Genomic DNA, 16,457 nt, shown 5'->3' with positions numbered 1-16,457 from the left:
AGGTGTGGTCCGCCTAAAAGGTTGGCCAATTTGCAACATCATAATGAAATACTTTTTTCCATACCACTTATTTTATGATTATCGGCGTCTGCTGACATACATTTGAAATAAACCGCTGCCCTTGGATGACAAAATAGAAAATACACATGGACTTAGTGGAAAGTACATGGTTGTCAACGTGAGTCACTCCAAATTACCCTGTCGAAAATCCGGATAGAACTATATGTACCGAATATCAAATGCTTGTCGCAAGGAGAGACTTAAGATAAGAAAGTGTTCGTTCCAAGCACTGCTTATTTGACGTCGGTTGGTTTATTTACACGGAAGTCCTACCTGGTAGTTATAACACTGGTGTTGTTGGAAGGATGGGAATATCATTGGAACAGTTTAGGTCACGTGTTTCTTTCTTCAAACCTTCGGGGATCGCTGGATGTTATCTTTAGACGATGATCTGGATCACTGTGTGTTATAGCTGGCTGATTGTGCTCCTGGACTAGTATTTTTGGTTCATACTCAATTATCCACTGGCGGTCGTGATATAAATGCGGTGAAAAACAACATCCACTCACTCTCCCCAAGAAGTCATATCCCCCCCCCCCCCTCCCCTCCCCCCGGCTGGACATCTGAGGACATCCCAGTAGGGGTGACGTCAGAGCGTCCTTTCATCCGACCAATCAGAGCGTCGCTTACCAGATCATGAAATTGACAGTCGGAGCGTCGCTTACCAGATCATGAAATTGACAGTCAGAATGTGACTTCTAATCATGCAACCTCGAAAACGTTTTACACGGGGTATTCCGAACGATAGTTACGGGGTTAACGACTGAATCCATACAATCTATCATATATTAGCCATTCCAGAATGTTCTTTTGTTCAGGTTTCAATTTTATAATCGAAAATCTGTCCAAATATGTTTCGAAGCGTAGTCGCCAATTTGAAATTAGTGCCTTAAAGCACGAGAAAGCTCCCTTCTGACTGGCTAATGTCGACTTCTTGTCAGTAATTCCATTGGTCGATCAAAGTTCCCGCAAGGTCGGTCTTTCGTGACCCCTAATGGGATGTCTCCAGATCTTTGTTTAGCGATAGCGAGAACTAAGATCTGATTTAATGAGATTGTATGTTAACGAATGTTTGCACTGTCTTTCAACTACCGCTTCTAACAGGCTCAGCTTGGGTCTCAGATGTACTCATGTTCAAATAATTTCAAACTCCTGGGAAAAAAAACCCCTCTAAAATCAACCTTTTCGATCCATTTAGGGTTGTTATTCAAAACCTACATGAGTTGAAATGAACAAAGTATTGTTCTCATTCATATGAAAGTCTCTCATATTTTTTTCAACCCATTTTTTTCTTCCAAAAAAGATCATTTCTTAAATTATGTCGATCTCTGGGCCAAAAAGGAACCTTAAACATACATCGTCTTTTGTAGACTCAGCTCTGTTGAAAAAACGTCATGTTTGTATGATTTTGTATCAGAAAAAGCTAAAGCATGAGATATGTATTGCACAGTGTAATGTAATTTTCCTTCAACCACTATTTCATGTAATTGCACCTCTCCTAACTTCAGATAAAATGTGTTGTTTGTTTATCATTTCAGCTGATTACTAGGCTTGGTGATACATTCCTTAACATCGCTACCGACAACCCCAGGGCTCAGTATTACCGTGATACTCTGACAGCAGAAATCCGTCAAAATGATGTTACCGGTGATTCGAGTATGATGAGCCTCTTTATTCATCCGCAACTAAAGTTTGCCGTTTTGATTCACGTGCGTCTGAAACAACTTTACAAATGAGAGATATATAAAGTTACGTTCGTCTATCATAGTTCGCGCCGATGCTCCCCGTTTATACTTGTATGTGAGTGAATTACAAGGGGTACGCAACTGCGGTTTGTGTGAATGCGACAGACGTTCTCTCGTTTTGAGAACTAAACAAGGATTAGTCGTAGGTTAGTATTATATATGCGTATGAATATTCGTGACGTGATCGGAACTTGCCAAAACGCCATATTGGATTGTTGACTGGTTCTCTGGAAACCGATAGCCGAGGATTTCCAAGCTAACCACAACATAACAGACCCAACAACATGCCAGCTAAAGCAGAAGATATTCTCAAGGGATTCAGGCTGTATCCTTCACTGACCTTCATTAATCATCAACAATTTCATTAGTTTAAACTGACAGGAGTTTGGAAACTGCAATTAGGCCAAATTGGTCGATATACAATCGTTTTGCTGTTTTCAGTCCCTGATTCATTTCTAGCATTGACAAATACAGGTGATTTGTGGGATTATGCTTTTCCGTCTGTGTTATCACTACAATGTTAAGCGCATGTAAGAACAGTTTTATGTTGAAACTCGTGAAATACGCAAGCAAAGACTGAACTAACGTGACATCGCGTGTTAGAAAACGGTGTCTGTCATTATCATGCTGTAGCAGTAACAGCATAATTGAACGTATTAATTAGGTTGATATTCATGTTATGCTAAGATGAGGTGAGATACTGCTGCCTTTAGTGCAACCATGTGTACACTTAGGCTTAGGCAGTGAAATGTGATCAGAGTAGGGAAGATGAAATCTATTCTATTCATGTCAATATATCATGTTTGTCATTGTTTATTATGGTCACCAGGAGGTCACTGTTTTGTGTAACGTCCGAAGATATTGATCATGTTGATAATAACAGTTTCACAAAATATTCAAGTACAGACATGATAGATGATAAAGAATAAAATGGGAAAGAAGGGCTAAGTTTGTATTCCTTGTAAGAGCCATAAATGAAAGATTTCTTAAAATTCTGGAGTCATAGTGATTCATCAAACAGTTTCATTTTTTAAATTAAAATTTCTATGTAGTATATGGAGTTGGCTATGCAGTAATCTATTTCAATACAAGGTCCTTGATAAAACTACTGTACAGTGGTCCCTGACACATCAAAATTAGACATCGACTCATAAAAATTATGAATTGAAAGTATGATGCCTTACCTGTTTATTTTATTGATGTGCAGCGATTCAGTGTGTAGAGTTGCGTCCCTTGGGCATGCCAGAAACCTATGAATGTGGGTTCGAATCCCGATTCACCCTGATTATGTTTTAACGTTTGTTGGCACCATATCCGTGCTTGTTTATTTCACCGAAGTGGTAAACGTCTGAGACCTGCATCACTTCAGGCTTTCCTCCCACATTAAGCTGACAGGCCGCGATATAACTGGAATACTGTTAAAAGCATCGTTAAACCCAACTCACTCACTCTAACTGTATGACGGCGGTCTGTAAAAAATTGAGTGTGGACCAGACATCAGGTGATCGACATCATGAGCATCGTTCTACGCAATTGGGATACGATGACATACATCAGCAAAGTCGGTGAGTCAGTGAGCCTGACCACCCTATCCCATTAGTCACCTCTTACAACATGTGGGTTGCTGAAGATCAATTCTAATTCATGAGAGTGATTGCGTGCCATCGTACCATCATGGGGTGGGACATTGCTCATAATATCAGCCATTGGTTTCCTGGTCCAGATGCAGGTCATGGTGATGAGGTTGATAATGCTGACTGCTTTGTTACAACAAATAAACACTGTTGTTGGTTATGTTCATTGAGAGATCTATTTGTTCCTTAACATTCACCAGCAACTGGATGAACTTGAGAGATGCTGACAACGGGAAGATCATGTGGCAGTCAAGTGATGACCTGTAAGTTCTTTGTTGTTGTTCTCGCTAAATGTTGAATGACGTTGGCAATAGGCATTGATTGGTCGGTTGGTTGGTTGTTTAACGCCGCACTCAGCAATATTCCAGCTATATGACGGCGGTCTTTAAATAATTGAGCCTGGACCAGACAATCCAGTGATTAATATCATGAGCATCGATCCACGCAATTGGGATCAATGACGTTGGCAATAGGGGTGAAACGATAAATCGGTGCACTGGTAGGTCATATGTTTTCTTGCGACAATACAATATGCGATACTTTATCTGTGTCGATACAAGACAAAAAATTTGCTAAATTAAATAACTTGCTACTCCACCCCCACCTCAGCGTTTTTGTCAGCAATGGTCAGTCAAATATTGCAATTACATTTTCAAGTTGACTGCTAAGATAGCACAATGAACATGCGTCTACAGCCAGCTTTTCCTTTGGAACCTGCTCTGAGATATTCATAGTCAAGAAATTTCCACGCGATTTGGCGTGATTATCATGATTATACGTATCAGTTGTGACCTTGCTGAATTGTTTCACCCCTAGCTCTAGTTGGCATGATACTTATAGGCAGGGGGGGCACGGGTGACCCAGTTTTCTAAGCAGCCGCGATTTGCTGTGCAGAGTTCCGTCCCTTGGGCAAGCCAGAAACCTATGATTGTGGGTTCGAATCCCGGTTTGCCCTGATTATGTTTCTAGGTTTGTCAGCACCATACCCGTACTCGTGGGTTTCACAGAAGTGGTAAACGTCTGAGACCTGCATCACTTTGGGCTTTCTTCCGACATTAAGCTGACACGCCGCGATATAACTGGAATACTTTTAAAAGCGGCATTAAACCCATTTCACTCACTCACTGATAGGCAGACAGGAAGGATGTAAGCTGAGGTTTTCTCATTTTTAGAGGAACGGTGAAAGGGTAACAACAGTTGCCCAAATGACCAGCTTCAACATTGTTAAAGATTGTGTTTGCATTACCTGAATTACTTAACACTGTTTTACCATGTGTATCACGGCAAACTATTGCATGTGCATACATAGTGAAAATGGTTGCAGATAATATGCCCTGCAAGTCCAATGAGATGCTTAATGTTAAACATGTTAAAAGGCTGTTTGAATCATTTAATGGTTAACTAATTCAATTGTAGCATGTTTTAGAATCGAAAGATTCTTCATGTTAAAAGTTCAGACCATCCATTGGTGATTTTCTTCACTCAATCACTAACTTTCATTTCAAACAAGACAGTCCTCTTTTAGGACTACTTATCTACATGACCCGTGAAGATCCGGGGTAGAATAGGTCTTCAGCAACCCATTCTTGCCGTAAAAGGTGACTATGCTTTTCGTAAAAGGCGACTAAAGGGATCGTGTGGTCAGGTTTGCTGACTTGGTTGATGCATGTCATCAATACCAATTGTGTGGATCGATGCTCATGATATCAATCACTGGATTGTCTGGTCCAGACTCAATTATTTACAGACCTCTTTCATATAGCTGGAATATTGCTGAGTACGGCATGAAACAATAAACCGAACAACCAACCAAATAATCATTGCTAATCGACGTGACAAGTTGGTCGAGGGGGATATGTTTTATATATCTTATGTCTAAAGGCTTCAGTCAGGGAGCCCTCTTTATCCTGCTTTATGATGGTATGCAAGTATTGAATTGATTTCCATTTTGCATGTTAAGGGTGTGGTTTTGTGCTTGTCATTGAAGCACACATTCAATACCTTCTATTCTTCTCAGTGAACGTCAGATTGATTTTTGTCTGTAGTTGTTTCAGTGATTGAGGCTTTTGTGTTTTTCTAGTTGATGGAGGTGATCTAGACATTTCATTGCTAAAAAATTTACAAATCTACATGCGGATGGGTGTCTCAAGCTATCAACTGTTGGTCGTGTAAGGGGCGATTAACAGGATAATGGATTAGGTGGTCGGGCATGCTGACTTGGTTCCGTCATAGAATATTGCTGAGTGTGGCAAAAACAAACAAAACACCCAAATTATATCCATCCATCCATCCATCCATCCATCCATCCATCCGGGAAATACAAATTTCAGAAAAAATATGTTTACTCATTCAGCAGGTCCAGTGTGAAGTTATGTGCTTTTTTCTTTTTTGATAATCGTGATGTGCTTTTATAAGTTTTAAAGTTTGATATTGTTTGCATGTTTTATGAGTATTCTTTTCATATCTATGGTAAAATTGTTTTTCAGATCTGCTCCTGATTCTGAACATGAAGGTAAGAGACATGACTGTTGTGTCTGAGAATATGTCGCCTCAAGCGTGGCAGGCTAGGTTAGAAAGTAATTTTTGATCTGCTATGAAGTTGCTATCTACTTGATGCTAAAAGTTGTAGTTCCCTGGGATATCAACTGAACAATCCTTTATTAATTTTACTAGCTTTGGACTCAACCCTGATCAAGCTGACCTTGTGCACAGAATTGATGTTTAGATTTGCTGTGGTCTATTAATAATTATAGCTTTAATTCTGAAGTGTGAACAATAAAATATTCCTTGAGAGATGAAAGATCTTGAAGTTTCGTAAAGAAACAAAGATAAGATCAGTAGAATGACAACACTTCAGATCCCTCTCTTTTATTTGTCGGACAGCCACTGTATCTGTTAACAGTTCACATTGCAGTTTTTAAACATGTCTCCTATTAATATTACAGCTCGAGTCCCCAAGAAAATCCTAAAATGCAGAGCAGTGTCAAGGGAATTAAATTTCTCTTCCCAAGAAGCCATGGAGAAATTCCGACTTGAACAGAGGGTTCTCTTCAAAGGGAAATGTTTAGAAGGTACAAGTCTCCCCATGTTCCCTTGACTGTTTGCTTGTGGTAACATTGGTAGAAACAATTTTAGTCCATTAGTCCTTATAATGATATCATATGGCAAAGCCCTTCAAAATGGCAAATTTCTACTGGTCCCTCTGATACCTTAGAGGGCACAGGTGGCCCAGTTGTCTAAGGCGCCGTGATTCGCTTATCAGAGTTGCGTCCCTTGGCACGCCAGAAACCTATGATTGTGGGTTCGAATCCCAGATCGCCCCAATTATGTTTCCAGGTTTGTCAGCGCCATACCCGTGCTCATGGGTTTCACCGAAGTGGTAAACGTCTGAGAGGCGTTAAACCCAACTCACTCACTATGAAACCTGAACTATTGGGCACTTTGGCAAGGACTACAGGACTAGTGGCAATTCATAACACTGTGGTAATAGCTGGAAAGTTAAACACCATTCACTTCTCCCACTGGTCAAGCTGATAGCCTGGTTTGTTTTGTTCCAGAGTGGTATTTTGAGTTTGGTTTTGTCATCCCTGGTTCCACAAACACATGGCAGTCTGTTATAGAGGCAGCCCCGGAGAGTCAGATGATGCCAGCTAATGTACTCAAGTAAGTTGTTTATCTCGACATGGCATACTGTATTTCTTGTGTATACTGCACCCCCCTCCCCCTAAATACAGCTGTGTAGAGGGTGCACATGATATATATGCAGCAAGTAAACTGGATATACATGTCAACAAACCAATACTGAAGCCTGCAAAAGTTAATGCTGTTGTTACACTATCTTGGAATAAAACATGTTCATTGTATATTTGTAATATATTTTAATCATTTTTTCATAATTTCTTTCAATGTTGTTAACATTAATTTTGACAAAATCATCTGTGAACTGACCGGCAGATTGCACACCTCACCAATTATACACAACCTCGATCAGATTACAGCAACTATGCTTGTCATGAGAGGCGGCTAACAGGATTGGGTGGTCAGGCTCGCTGATTTGGTTGATGCCTGTAATCTTATCCCAATTGCATAGATCGATGCTCATTATCTCAGTCACTTGATTGTCTGGTCCAGGCTCAATTATTTACAGACCGCCGTCATATAGCTGGAATATTGCTGAGTGCTGTGTTAAACAACAAACAAACAAACAAACAATATCTGACTAAGACAAGAATTAAGCAATGGCCAAGGTTGTTTGCAGGTTACACACAACCCCATAGACTTTTAGTAATGTTAGAATTGTTTCAAAATAACTAAACATTCAAAAGCTAACACATATACATGTGTGCACAGTCTGGCCTTAAAGCAGCAATAAAAATATAATGGACTAGCTTAGCCAGCTTTTCTGAGTTCAGGAAGCTAAACACACCAGCCCTAGTTCCACACCTAAATGTATTCCTTGAAAGTATCTGTTGTCACATCCAGCATAAGTCATCATTTAAAAAAGGACAGCATTAAGTATAGAAAAACATGGTCAGTTTTAATTATTGAATGGATGTACATTAAAAAAACCATTAAAGCAAAATCATCCAATCACAGCTGCCATTTGAACAATCTCATTAAAATCAGATCTTAGTTCTCACTGCCGCTAAACAAAGATCTGAGGACATCCCATTACGGGTCACGTCAGACCGACCTTTCGCAAATTCTGACCGACCAATGGAATTACTGACAAGAAGTCAACATTTGCCAATCCGAAGGCAGCTTTCTCGTGCTTTATGGCACTAATTTCAAATTGGCGACTACGCTTCGAAACATATTTTGACAAATTCTCGCTTAAAAATTTGAAACCTGAACAAAAGAACATTCTGTAATGGCTAATATATGATCTAGATTGTATAGCTTCAGGCGTTAAGCCCGTAACTATCGTTCGGAATACCCCGTTTTAAAGTTTTCGAGGCTGCATGATGAGAAATCACATTCCGACTGTCACTTTCATGATCTGGTAAGAGACGCTCTGATTGGTCGGATGAAAGGTCATTCTGATGTGACCCCAAATGGGATGTCCTCAGATCTTTGTTTAGCGGTAGGGAGAACTAAGATCTGATTATAGTGAGATTGCCATATGAATCAATCTGCACTGAAGGCTTGCAACGTAAACTTGTTGGAACGACTTTTTCTGATTTGGTGTAGTTGAACCTGCTGGCCACAGCAGTAAATGGCTTGAATATTTGTGACTGTGGTTTAAAATAACATTGACCTATATGAGCCGTTTAATGGCTGGAATAATGCTGATAGGATGTAAAATATGAACTCTAAGTTTGTCATGTATGTAAGAGTATATTGATAACATTACTTTCTTGTGTTGCAGTGGCAATGTAGTCATAGAAACCAACTTCTTCGACGGCGATATGATGGTCAGCACATCAAAAGTGAGGATATTCTATGTCTAGCATTTCCATGGCGACGCTGCTGAGGGGAAATGTCTGTCATTCACTGCTTGGGGTGGGGGGTGGGGAGCTCTCAGTGTAGAAGAGGAGGAAACGCAGTCCAGATCGGCCATCTTGACATGTGAGCTTGTCAAGTGGCTACTTTTTGTTCATTGTGAGATTTTCTCATTTCCTCCGATTTCTCCTGAACAGAAAATGCTGCTTGACTGGAAACATTTCTATTCGTTTGTAAAGCATGGTTTTAACAAATATTTGTCTTGGAAAGTTGATAATTAATGAGAAACTATAAGTTACATTGTCGAATATGTCATGCACATGATGGATTATAGTATATAGTGATTATTAAGCTGTTTCTGTAACCCTGTTCTTGGACATAGGAATAAGAATTTTCCTGCATATTTAACAGTGTTTATTTTATTCCATTAAACTTAAATTGAAAATTTACAGAATGATATCCTGTCTGAAAGATCTGTGATATTTGTTGCCATGAAGGTTTTCGAAAGTTTGTATGTTTTGTCCAAACAGTACCACACTGATTTATGTAGAAGTTTTACAAGCACTTGATAAGCGACAAAGGGTAAATACCATGGCAACATGTCAACGTTTGGAGAGCTCACCCCTGGAATTTTATTTTGTTCCAACATTCTGCACCTCATCATGATATTGTGCCTAGCATTGTGTTTAGTGTGATATGCACATGTTCTATAAACATTCCATCCACCTTGTCATGGGGACTATGTCCACCTTGTCATGGGGACTGTGTCCATCTTGTCATGGGGACTGTGTCCACCTTGTCATGGGGACTGGTCCCACCTTGTCATGGGGACTGTGTCCACCTTGTCATAGGGACTGTGTCCACCTTGTCATAGGGACTGTGTCCACCTTGTCATAGGGACTGTGTCCACCTTGTCATGGTGTCCATCTTGTCATGGGGACTGTGTCCATCTTGTCATGGGGACTGTCCACCTTGTCATGGGGACTGTGTCCACCCTGTCATGGGGACTGTGTCCACCTTGTCATGGGGACTGTGTCCACCTTGTCATGGTGTCCAACTTGTCATGGGGACTGTGTCCATCTTATCATAGGGACTGTGTCCACCTTGTCATGGGGACTGTGTCCATCTTGTCATAGGGACTGTGTCCACCTTGTCATGGGGACTGTCCTACTTGTCATGGGGAATGTGTCCACCTTGTCATGGGGACTGTGTCCACCTTGTCATAGGGACTGTCTTCATTCAGAAAGTAATTATAACAATGGTAGATAATCATGCTGGACATTATTTTAAGGGTAACGCTTTTTTTCAGGGCATTATCATTTGAAGAAGCCTGAGGTCTTCTATTAACTGCCCGACGAAGGAAAGACCAAGGGCTTCTTCAAATGATAATGCCCTGAAAAATAGCGTGATATATATCTAATAACAATAAACAATATCAGTTTTGAAACATTTACTGCGATCAACACACAAGGATTGTTACTGCCCCACGTTTACAAATATGGAAACATCATAGAACAAACCAGATGACATCACTATTGAATGTCATATGACGTCGCCTGACAACGGCCGTGATAATGGCCTGTCGTCGAGCAGTGTGAGGGCATTATCAAGTCACAGTGGCCGCTCATTTCTGAAAACATGCGGGCAGTTTAGTGATAATTCTAGGTATAGTATGTTGTATTGAATGTGGTCAGGTACTGAAATAAAGCGTCACTAAAGAAATGAGACGACACCTCCTAGGATAACATTGTTATACACAGACAGGATATACATGTATATTGACGCGGTAAACGATGGTTAAACACAAATAGGTGCTTCCTTCTTTAACTGTCTTGGTGGGTTTGCCAGTTTGTAATCTCATTCACTTATGGTCAAAGGTTGTTGCAATTTGGCATCCTGAGTTGTGTCCCTTTGTCATACCAGGAATTGCTGATTTGGGGTTCAAATTTCCAGATTCACCTTGATTGTGATTCTTCGTAAGCACCCTGTTTGATTTACCAATGTGGGGAACGTCTATCACCTACATCTCTTGAGGATTTTCTACAATATGCTTGTACTCTGCGAATTAGAAAAGCTATAGAAGTTGTCATCAAAACGACATTGATGATTCCCCACACATAGAGATGAGTCGTCAGTTTGCAACGATATTTAAAACAAATATAAAATGCGGACATGTTCAACTTGTGACTTAACCTCATTGCTAGCTCATCTTCTGTCTCTAACATTCGGCACAGTCCCTTAATATGTTGTTAAATAATGTCACTTTTAGTAGAGATGTCAATCGTATTTGTCCGATTGTTGAATTATTTTTGATTTTTATATATTTTTCCTACCATATTCTCTGCCTAACTTTCACCTATATCCTATCTCCCCTTTCATTCATACACTTTGTGCTTTGATGTATTTTGTTTAATGGCACATGGTTTACATAAACCACTTTATCAGTGCATTATTTATGATTATTAATTGAAGCTACGATTGACTCTGTTATTGCCCCCCACTTAGTCACTACCCCTGCCCCTTTTGCGCCCATATCAGATTATATTTATTATATGGTATTTTTTCTTCTTTTTTTATTTTTATTTTTGTTATAAATTATGCATATTTGTCTTTTTTCACTCATTAATTACCATGGTTACTATGTGCCTTTATAAGCAAATTGTGTTGCCTTTTCCTAAAAGCTCTGGAGTCAAAATAATATGATCAAACTACTTTCAATGGTTTCTCCCCTGTTGTAGTCTGCCATTTTTGTGTGTGATATTTCCTGAAATAAGGCCTGTGTTTTTTCTAAATTTCTGCATGTATTTTATGAACACGTATTGATAAGCAAATACCTAACATTGAGTCAGGTCAATGGCCACAGAAAATAACATATAATAATGACAAAGTTTGATCTGCTTTAAGACATTGCATTGTTTTTGTAACTGCGACCGTGTTGTCATATTCCCACCCCCGACCCCCACCCCACAAAAAATTCAAATGTAATTACTAATTAATTGTAGATAGTTAAATATGAATAGAGACATGAATAGAGACATGAATTCATGCATGACCCTTTGATGATCCTGGTCTTTTGGCTCTTACCAGAGTGGGGCGGTCGGGTAGCCTAGTGGTAAAAGTGTTTGCTCATCACGCCGAAGATCCGGGTTCGATTCCTGACATGGGTACAATGTGTGAAACCCATTTCTGGTGTCCCCCGCTGTGATATTGCTGGAAAATTGCTAAAAGCGGCGTAAAACCATAGTCACTCACTCACTCTTACCAGAGTGGTGAGGGTTTAAGACCTGTGTCACGAGGGGATTCCTCTATTAATCTGATCCATGAAATAACAGATATTGTCCAAAACAACGCTATGTCAACTCAACAGTAGCCATTGTTTATCATGTTTACTTTAGTATGCTTTGGTTTGTAGCAAAGAATGTGAGAATAATATATTCACTTAGATGTCCATTAAAAAATTGTTAAAAATCTTGACATGTTCGTTACAATGTAAAAGTTGTTGCATTTATGTAAAATAGTTTACAAATTATGGTATGTAATGTTTTGTGACCATATGAACAATGGCAGTTTTCAATCTAGACTATTTCTGACTGTTGATGTTTTCTTGCTGCCCAATACTGGCTGTCATCAATCCTGTTTATCTTCATGTTCAAGGTTCAGCATTCATAACAATAGGTCATTTATGTTTGGATCTGATTCAATTTAATTGTTAAAAGTCATTGTTCCATTTGCCTGTTTCATGCAAACAACTTGTAAGTGGTACTCATTTATTGTATATAAGACTCTGAAAATCATTAACTTATTGAGAAACAAATGTACTTATTTTTCAATGTGCTGTGATGCTTGTGAAAGAAATAGTTTTGTATAGATTTATCCTCTGGGCTACATTTGTGCTTTTAGGTGGCAATTTTGTGTTGAAAATGATGAATGACTCTCATTATTGGTGTAAATGTTTGTGTTATTAACGAAATATAGCTAGTATTCTGTGTATTTCAGATGGCATTTCTTACATTTTGTAAATGTGAACTTATTCAGTCCTCATGTTAGGAAACAATTAAAATTATTTTCCTGCAAAATTTGTGGTAGGAAATCTCTAACACCGTATTAGATCTTTATAAGTAAAGATTAGCCACAATTTTCTTATATATATGTATGTAAGATGCTTTGTTTAGTGTTTTTAGTTAATTTCTATCATGTCCATAGCTTTGGTGATCAAAATGCATTAGAAATGTAGAAAGTCAGATTCAACAACAAACTTTCTCTTCAGACAAGTGGGGGCGGTCGGGTAGCCTGGTGGTTAAAGCTTTCGCTCGTCACGCCTAAGACCCGGGTTCGATTCTCGACATGGGTACAATGTGTGAAGCCCATTTCTGGTGTTCCCCGCCGTGATGTTGCTGGAATATTGCTAAAAGCGGCGTAAAAGCATACTCACTCTCTCACTCCAGATAAGTGAGTAGCGGTGAGGTATGTGAAGCATATTTCCTGTTTCACATACACCCAGCTTTGGTTTACCAGCAACATTCCTTGGGTTTCACAAAGACAAAGATTTCATTTTTCCAAAATCCTGAACTAGACCCTTAGCCACATTTTCGTGATCTGGTAGTAGTGATAGTAGTAGGCATGTTGGAAACTGTTTGTGCCAATATCTGAAACACCTTGCTCAGACACTTCAAACGTCCAGACAGATATTCAATTTGAAAACCCCTTTTCCTCCCTGATACCCTCAAACTTTGATATGAGTGGGGGTATGCATTCCATTGTAGCAACGTCATGACTACAGTCTCACCAGGTCGCTGATGTGTACATATAATGGTATGTATGTGTTCTTCAATACCTGGAGATGTCAGCTGTGACTAGAGTTTGGTGATTTATCCTTGTGATGGTGCATTGCCAATTTACATCTTCTCTATCAGCTGTGACTAGAGTTTGGTGAGTTATCCTTGTGATGGTGCATTGCCAATTTATATCTTCTCTATCAGCTGTGACTAGAGTTTGGTGATTTATCCTTGTGATGGTGCATTGCCAATTTACAACTTCTCTATCAGATGTGACTAGAGTTTGGTGATGTATCCTTGTGATGGTGCATTGCCAATTTACAACTTCTCTATCAGATGTGACTAGAGTTTGGTGATGTATCCTTGTGATGGTGCATTGCCAATTTACAACTTCTCTATCAGATGTGACTAGAGTTTGGTGATTTATCCTTGTGATGGTGCATTGCCAATTTACAACTTCTCTATCAGATGTGACTAGAGTTTGGTGATTTATCCTTGTGATGGTGCATTGCCAATTTACAACTTCTCTATCAGCTATGACTAGAGTTTGGTGATTATCCTTGTGATGGTGCATTACCAAACCGCCAATTTACAACTTCTCTAATGTACTAGTCAGAAAGTCATTTTATGGAGTAACTTTTTTCAGATATGCCAATCCTATGTTAAAGCAAATAGGAATATCTGTGATCTTGGCATCTGATATTAGAAATGTTCAGAAGAAGTTGGTGATCATTATTACCATGTCTGCATTTGTGGTTTTGATGAAAATAATTATGCTTTTGCATTATGTTTTATCACACAAACTTATCAAATCTTGTAAACCTTCACATCCCAAGGTACACACAGTTGTTTTTTTTAGCTGCTATTAATTGTTAGTAGATGTGGCCATGACTCTAGCAGGGTCAGTGTCTAGTTTAGATTATAGGCAACATTTTTGGGACAGAATTTGAAATATTTCACTTGATCATATTGATAGAATTAACTTAAAAATTTTGTAATGATTCCACCAATATCATAATGGTTGGCACCTTTTTGGTGGTAAATACAACAGAAATGTTTCTTAATTAGTTGTACATAGTCTTTACGTAGTTTGTTTTCCGGCAAAAAATGTTTTTGTCTAAAGCTTCATGCAGAATGTACAATACTGGGAAAACTTGTTCAGGTGTCATTGCTGATGAATGATCCTGATAAACTGGACTAACCCATCCAGGGTACATGGTAATGGTCATATATTTCTACAGGGAGATACCTTGGATTCCAAGATACTCCCATGGTAGGCAGATTGGGAAAACATGGTTAATTTGTTGAAATTTTTAATTCTTTGAAAATTGTATGTACCTTAATTCAGAGGTATTTTAAAGCTAGTATTTAAACATTGCATTTAATGCAATAATGTGGCACATAACAGTCTCTCTGTATATATTGGTCTTGTTATCAGTAAGGGGCAGTTGGGTAGCCTAGTGGTTAAAGCGTTCGCTTGTCACACCCAAGACCTGGGTTTGATTCCCAACATGGGTACAATGTGTAAAGCTCATTTTTGGTATCCCCCAGCCTTGATATTGCAGGAATATTGCTAAAAGTGACGTGAAACCATACTCACTTGCTCACTGTTATCAGTGAACTACAAGTTGACCAAGCCATCACTTTAGTCATAACTATAATCAGATTATAACATGAATTGGGAAATAAATGTTAAGTATCAAATTGGGAATTCTAACTGATGTTTTTTGGAGACCTAGGGCCGAGTGTCGGTCTCTGATCATTCCATTTTGTCATTATCAACAGGAATTATCCACATTGTGGGTTCCAGATGATCCAGCTTTCGTTATATCACTTTCCAGCATATGAACTCATTCCATGTTGTTTCTTTGTTGGTCTACATGAACCACTGCGTACCTCATTCAGCTGATAAACAAGACAAGTCTTCAGATGAGAAGAGATACAATTAACATGATGGTTCTGTATGTGTGTGAAGCAGCAACTACAAGCACATTGTAATCCAAGACTGAAAGGTCTGGGACTAACTTGTGTGGTAGTATTGCTGGCCTGTCTGGTGTGTCCCGAGTCCAGGGCCCACTTGCACACAGCGATCTTAGCGCTAAGATGATCGCAACTCACACACTTTAACATTGGCTTACAATAGTCGTAGCACTAAGATCGATTTGTGCAAGTGGGCCCAGGTCTGTAGTTGTACATAGTGTTGCCTATTTAGTGAGGAGTCTATTGCCAGTGTTATGTCAACTGTGTTTAAGTTTGATGTATTTGAGATCCGTCCAGCTTTCACAATGTGTCACAACGTACTTCAGGTCGTAATATCGGCTTGGGGTACACCACTATCAAAATAAACAAAACCAGATATCTTCTCCAGTTTCCTTGTTTGTTTAAGATGCTGTGGCTAGCAACTGAGGACAGCATTTGCTCGATTGGTCAAAGGGTTAGGGTTAGGTATTTCCTCCTAGAAGCATCAGGGTGCTTATTTTTTCAGCCAGGGCAAGGATGGCCCAGCTAGCCCAGTCATCTGAATATTCACTGTGCATTATTTATGTTGCATCCCTTTGGCGTGCCAGAAACTTATGATCGTGGGTTCAAATCCCAGATTCGCCCTGATTATGATTCAAGGTTTGTCAGCACCATCCCTGTGCTAGTAGTGAAGTGGTAATACCATATCTAAGACTAAACTGAATTAAATCACTTAGGATGGGCGGTGGGGTAGCCTGGTGGTTAATGCATTTGGTTGTCATGCCAAAGACCTGGGTTCGATTCCACACATGGGCACATTGTGTGAAGCCCATTTCTGGTTT

General features: G+C 39.4%; 1 protein-coding gene across 1 annotated transcript; it reads left to right on the top strand.

Annotated features, from left to right (window-relative positions):
- The first annotated feature begins 2,006 nt into the window (after nt 1-2,006).
- On the top strand, nt 2,007-8,943 carry LOC139471278 (retinal rod rhodopsin-sensitive cGMP 3',5'-cyclic phosphodiesterase subunit delta-like). The gene is made up of 6 exons (XM_071253577.1): nt 2,007-2,130; nt 3,640-3,702; nt 5,926-5,951; nt 6,385-6,510; nt 6,997-7,102; nt 8,808-8,943. Exons 1-6 carry the CDS (start codon nt 2,090-2,092, stop codon nt 8,887-8,889), a joined length of 444 nt encoding a protein of 147 aa, XP_071109678.1. The 5' UTR covers nt 2,007-2,089; the 3' UTR covers nt 8,890-8,943.
- Nucleotides 8,944-16,457: the final 7,514 nt, after the last annotated feature.

The sequence above is a fragment of the Haliotis cracherodii genome, unplaced genomic scaffold (genome assembly GCF_022045235.1).
Source record: "Haliotis cracherodii isolate W230 unplaced genomic scaffold, xgHalCrac1.p SCAF_22, whole genome shotgun sequence".
Taxonomy (NCBI): Eukaryota; Metazoa; Mollusca; class Gastropoda; order Lepetellida; family Haliotidae; genus Haliotis; species Haliotis cracherodii.
Note: the sequence above shows the minus strand (reverse complement) of the source record. Positions and strands in the feature narration are given on the sequence as shown.

Bases quoted from the DNA above. Each gene is read 5' to 3' on its own strand.
- LOC139471278 (XM_071253577.1), top strand. From the start codon at position 2,090: ATGCCAGCTAAAGCAGAAGATATTCTCAAGGGATTCAGGCT. The intron at 2,131-3,639 runs GTATCCTTCACT...AACATTCACCAG, and splicing joins ATTCTCAAGGGATTCAGGCT to CAACTGGATGAACTTGAGAG. The intron at 5,952-6,384 runs GTAAGAGACATG...TTAATATTACAG, and splicing joins TCCTGATTCTGAACATGAAG to CTCGAGTCCCCAAGAAAATC.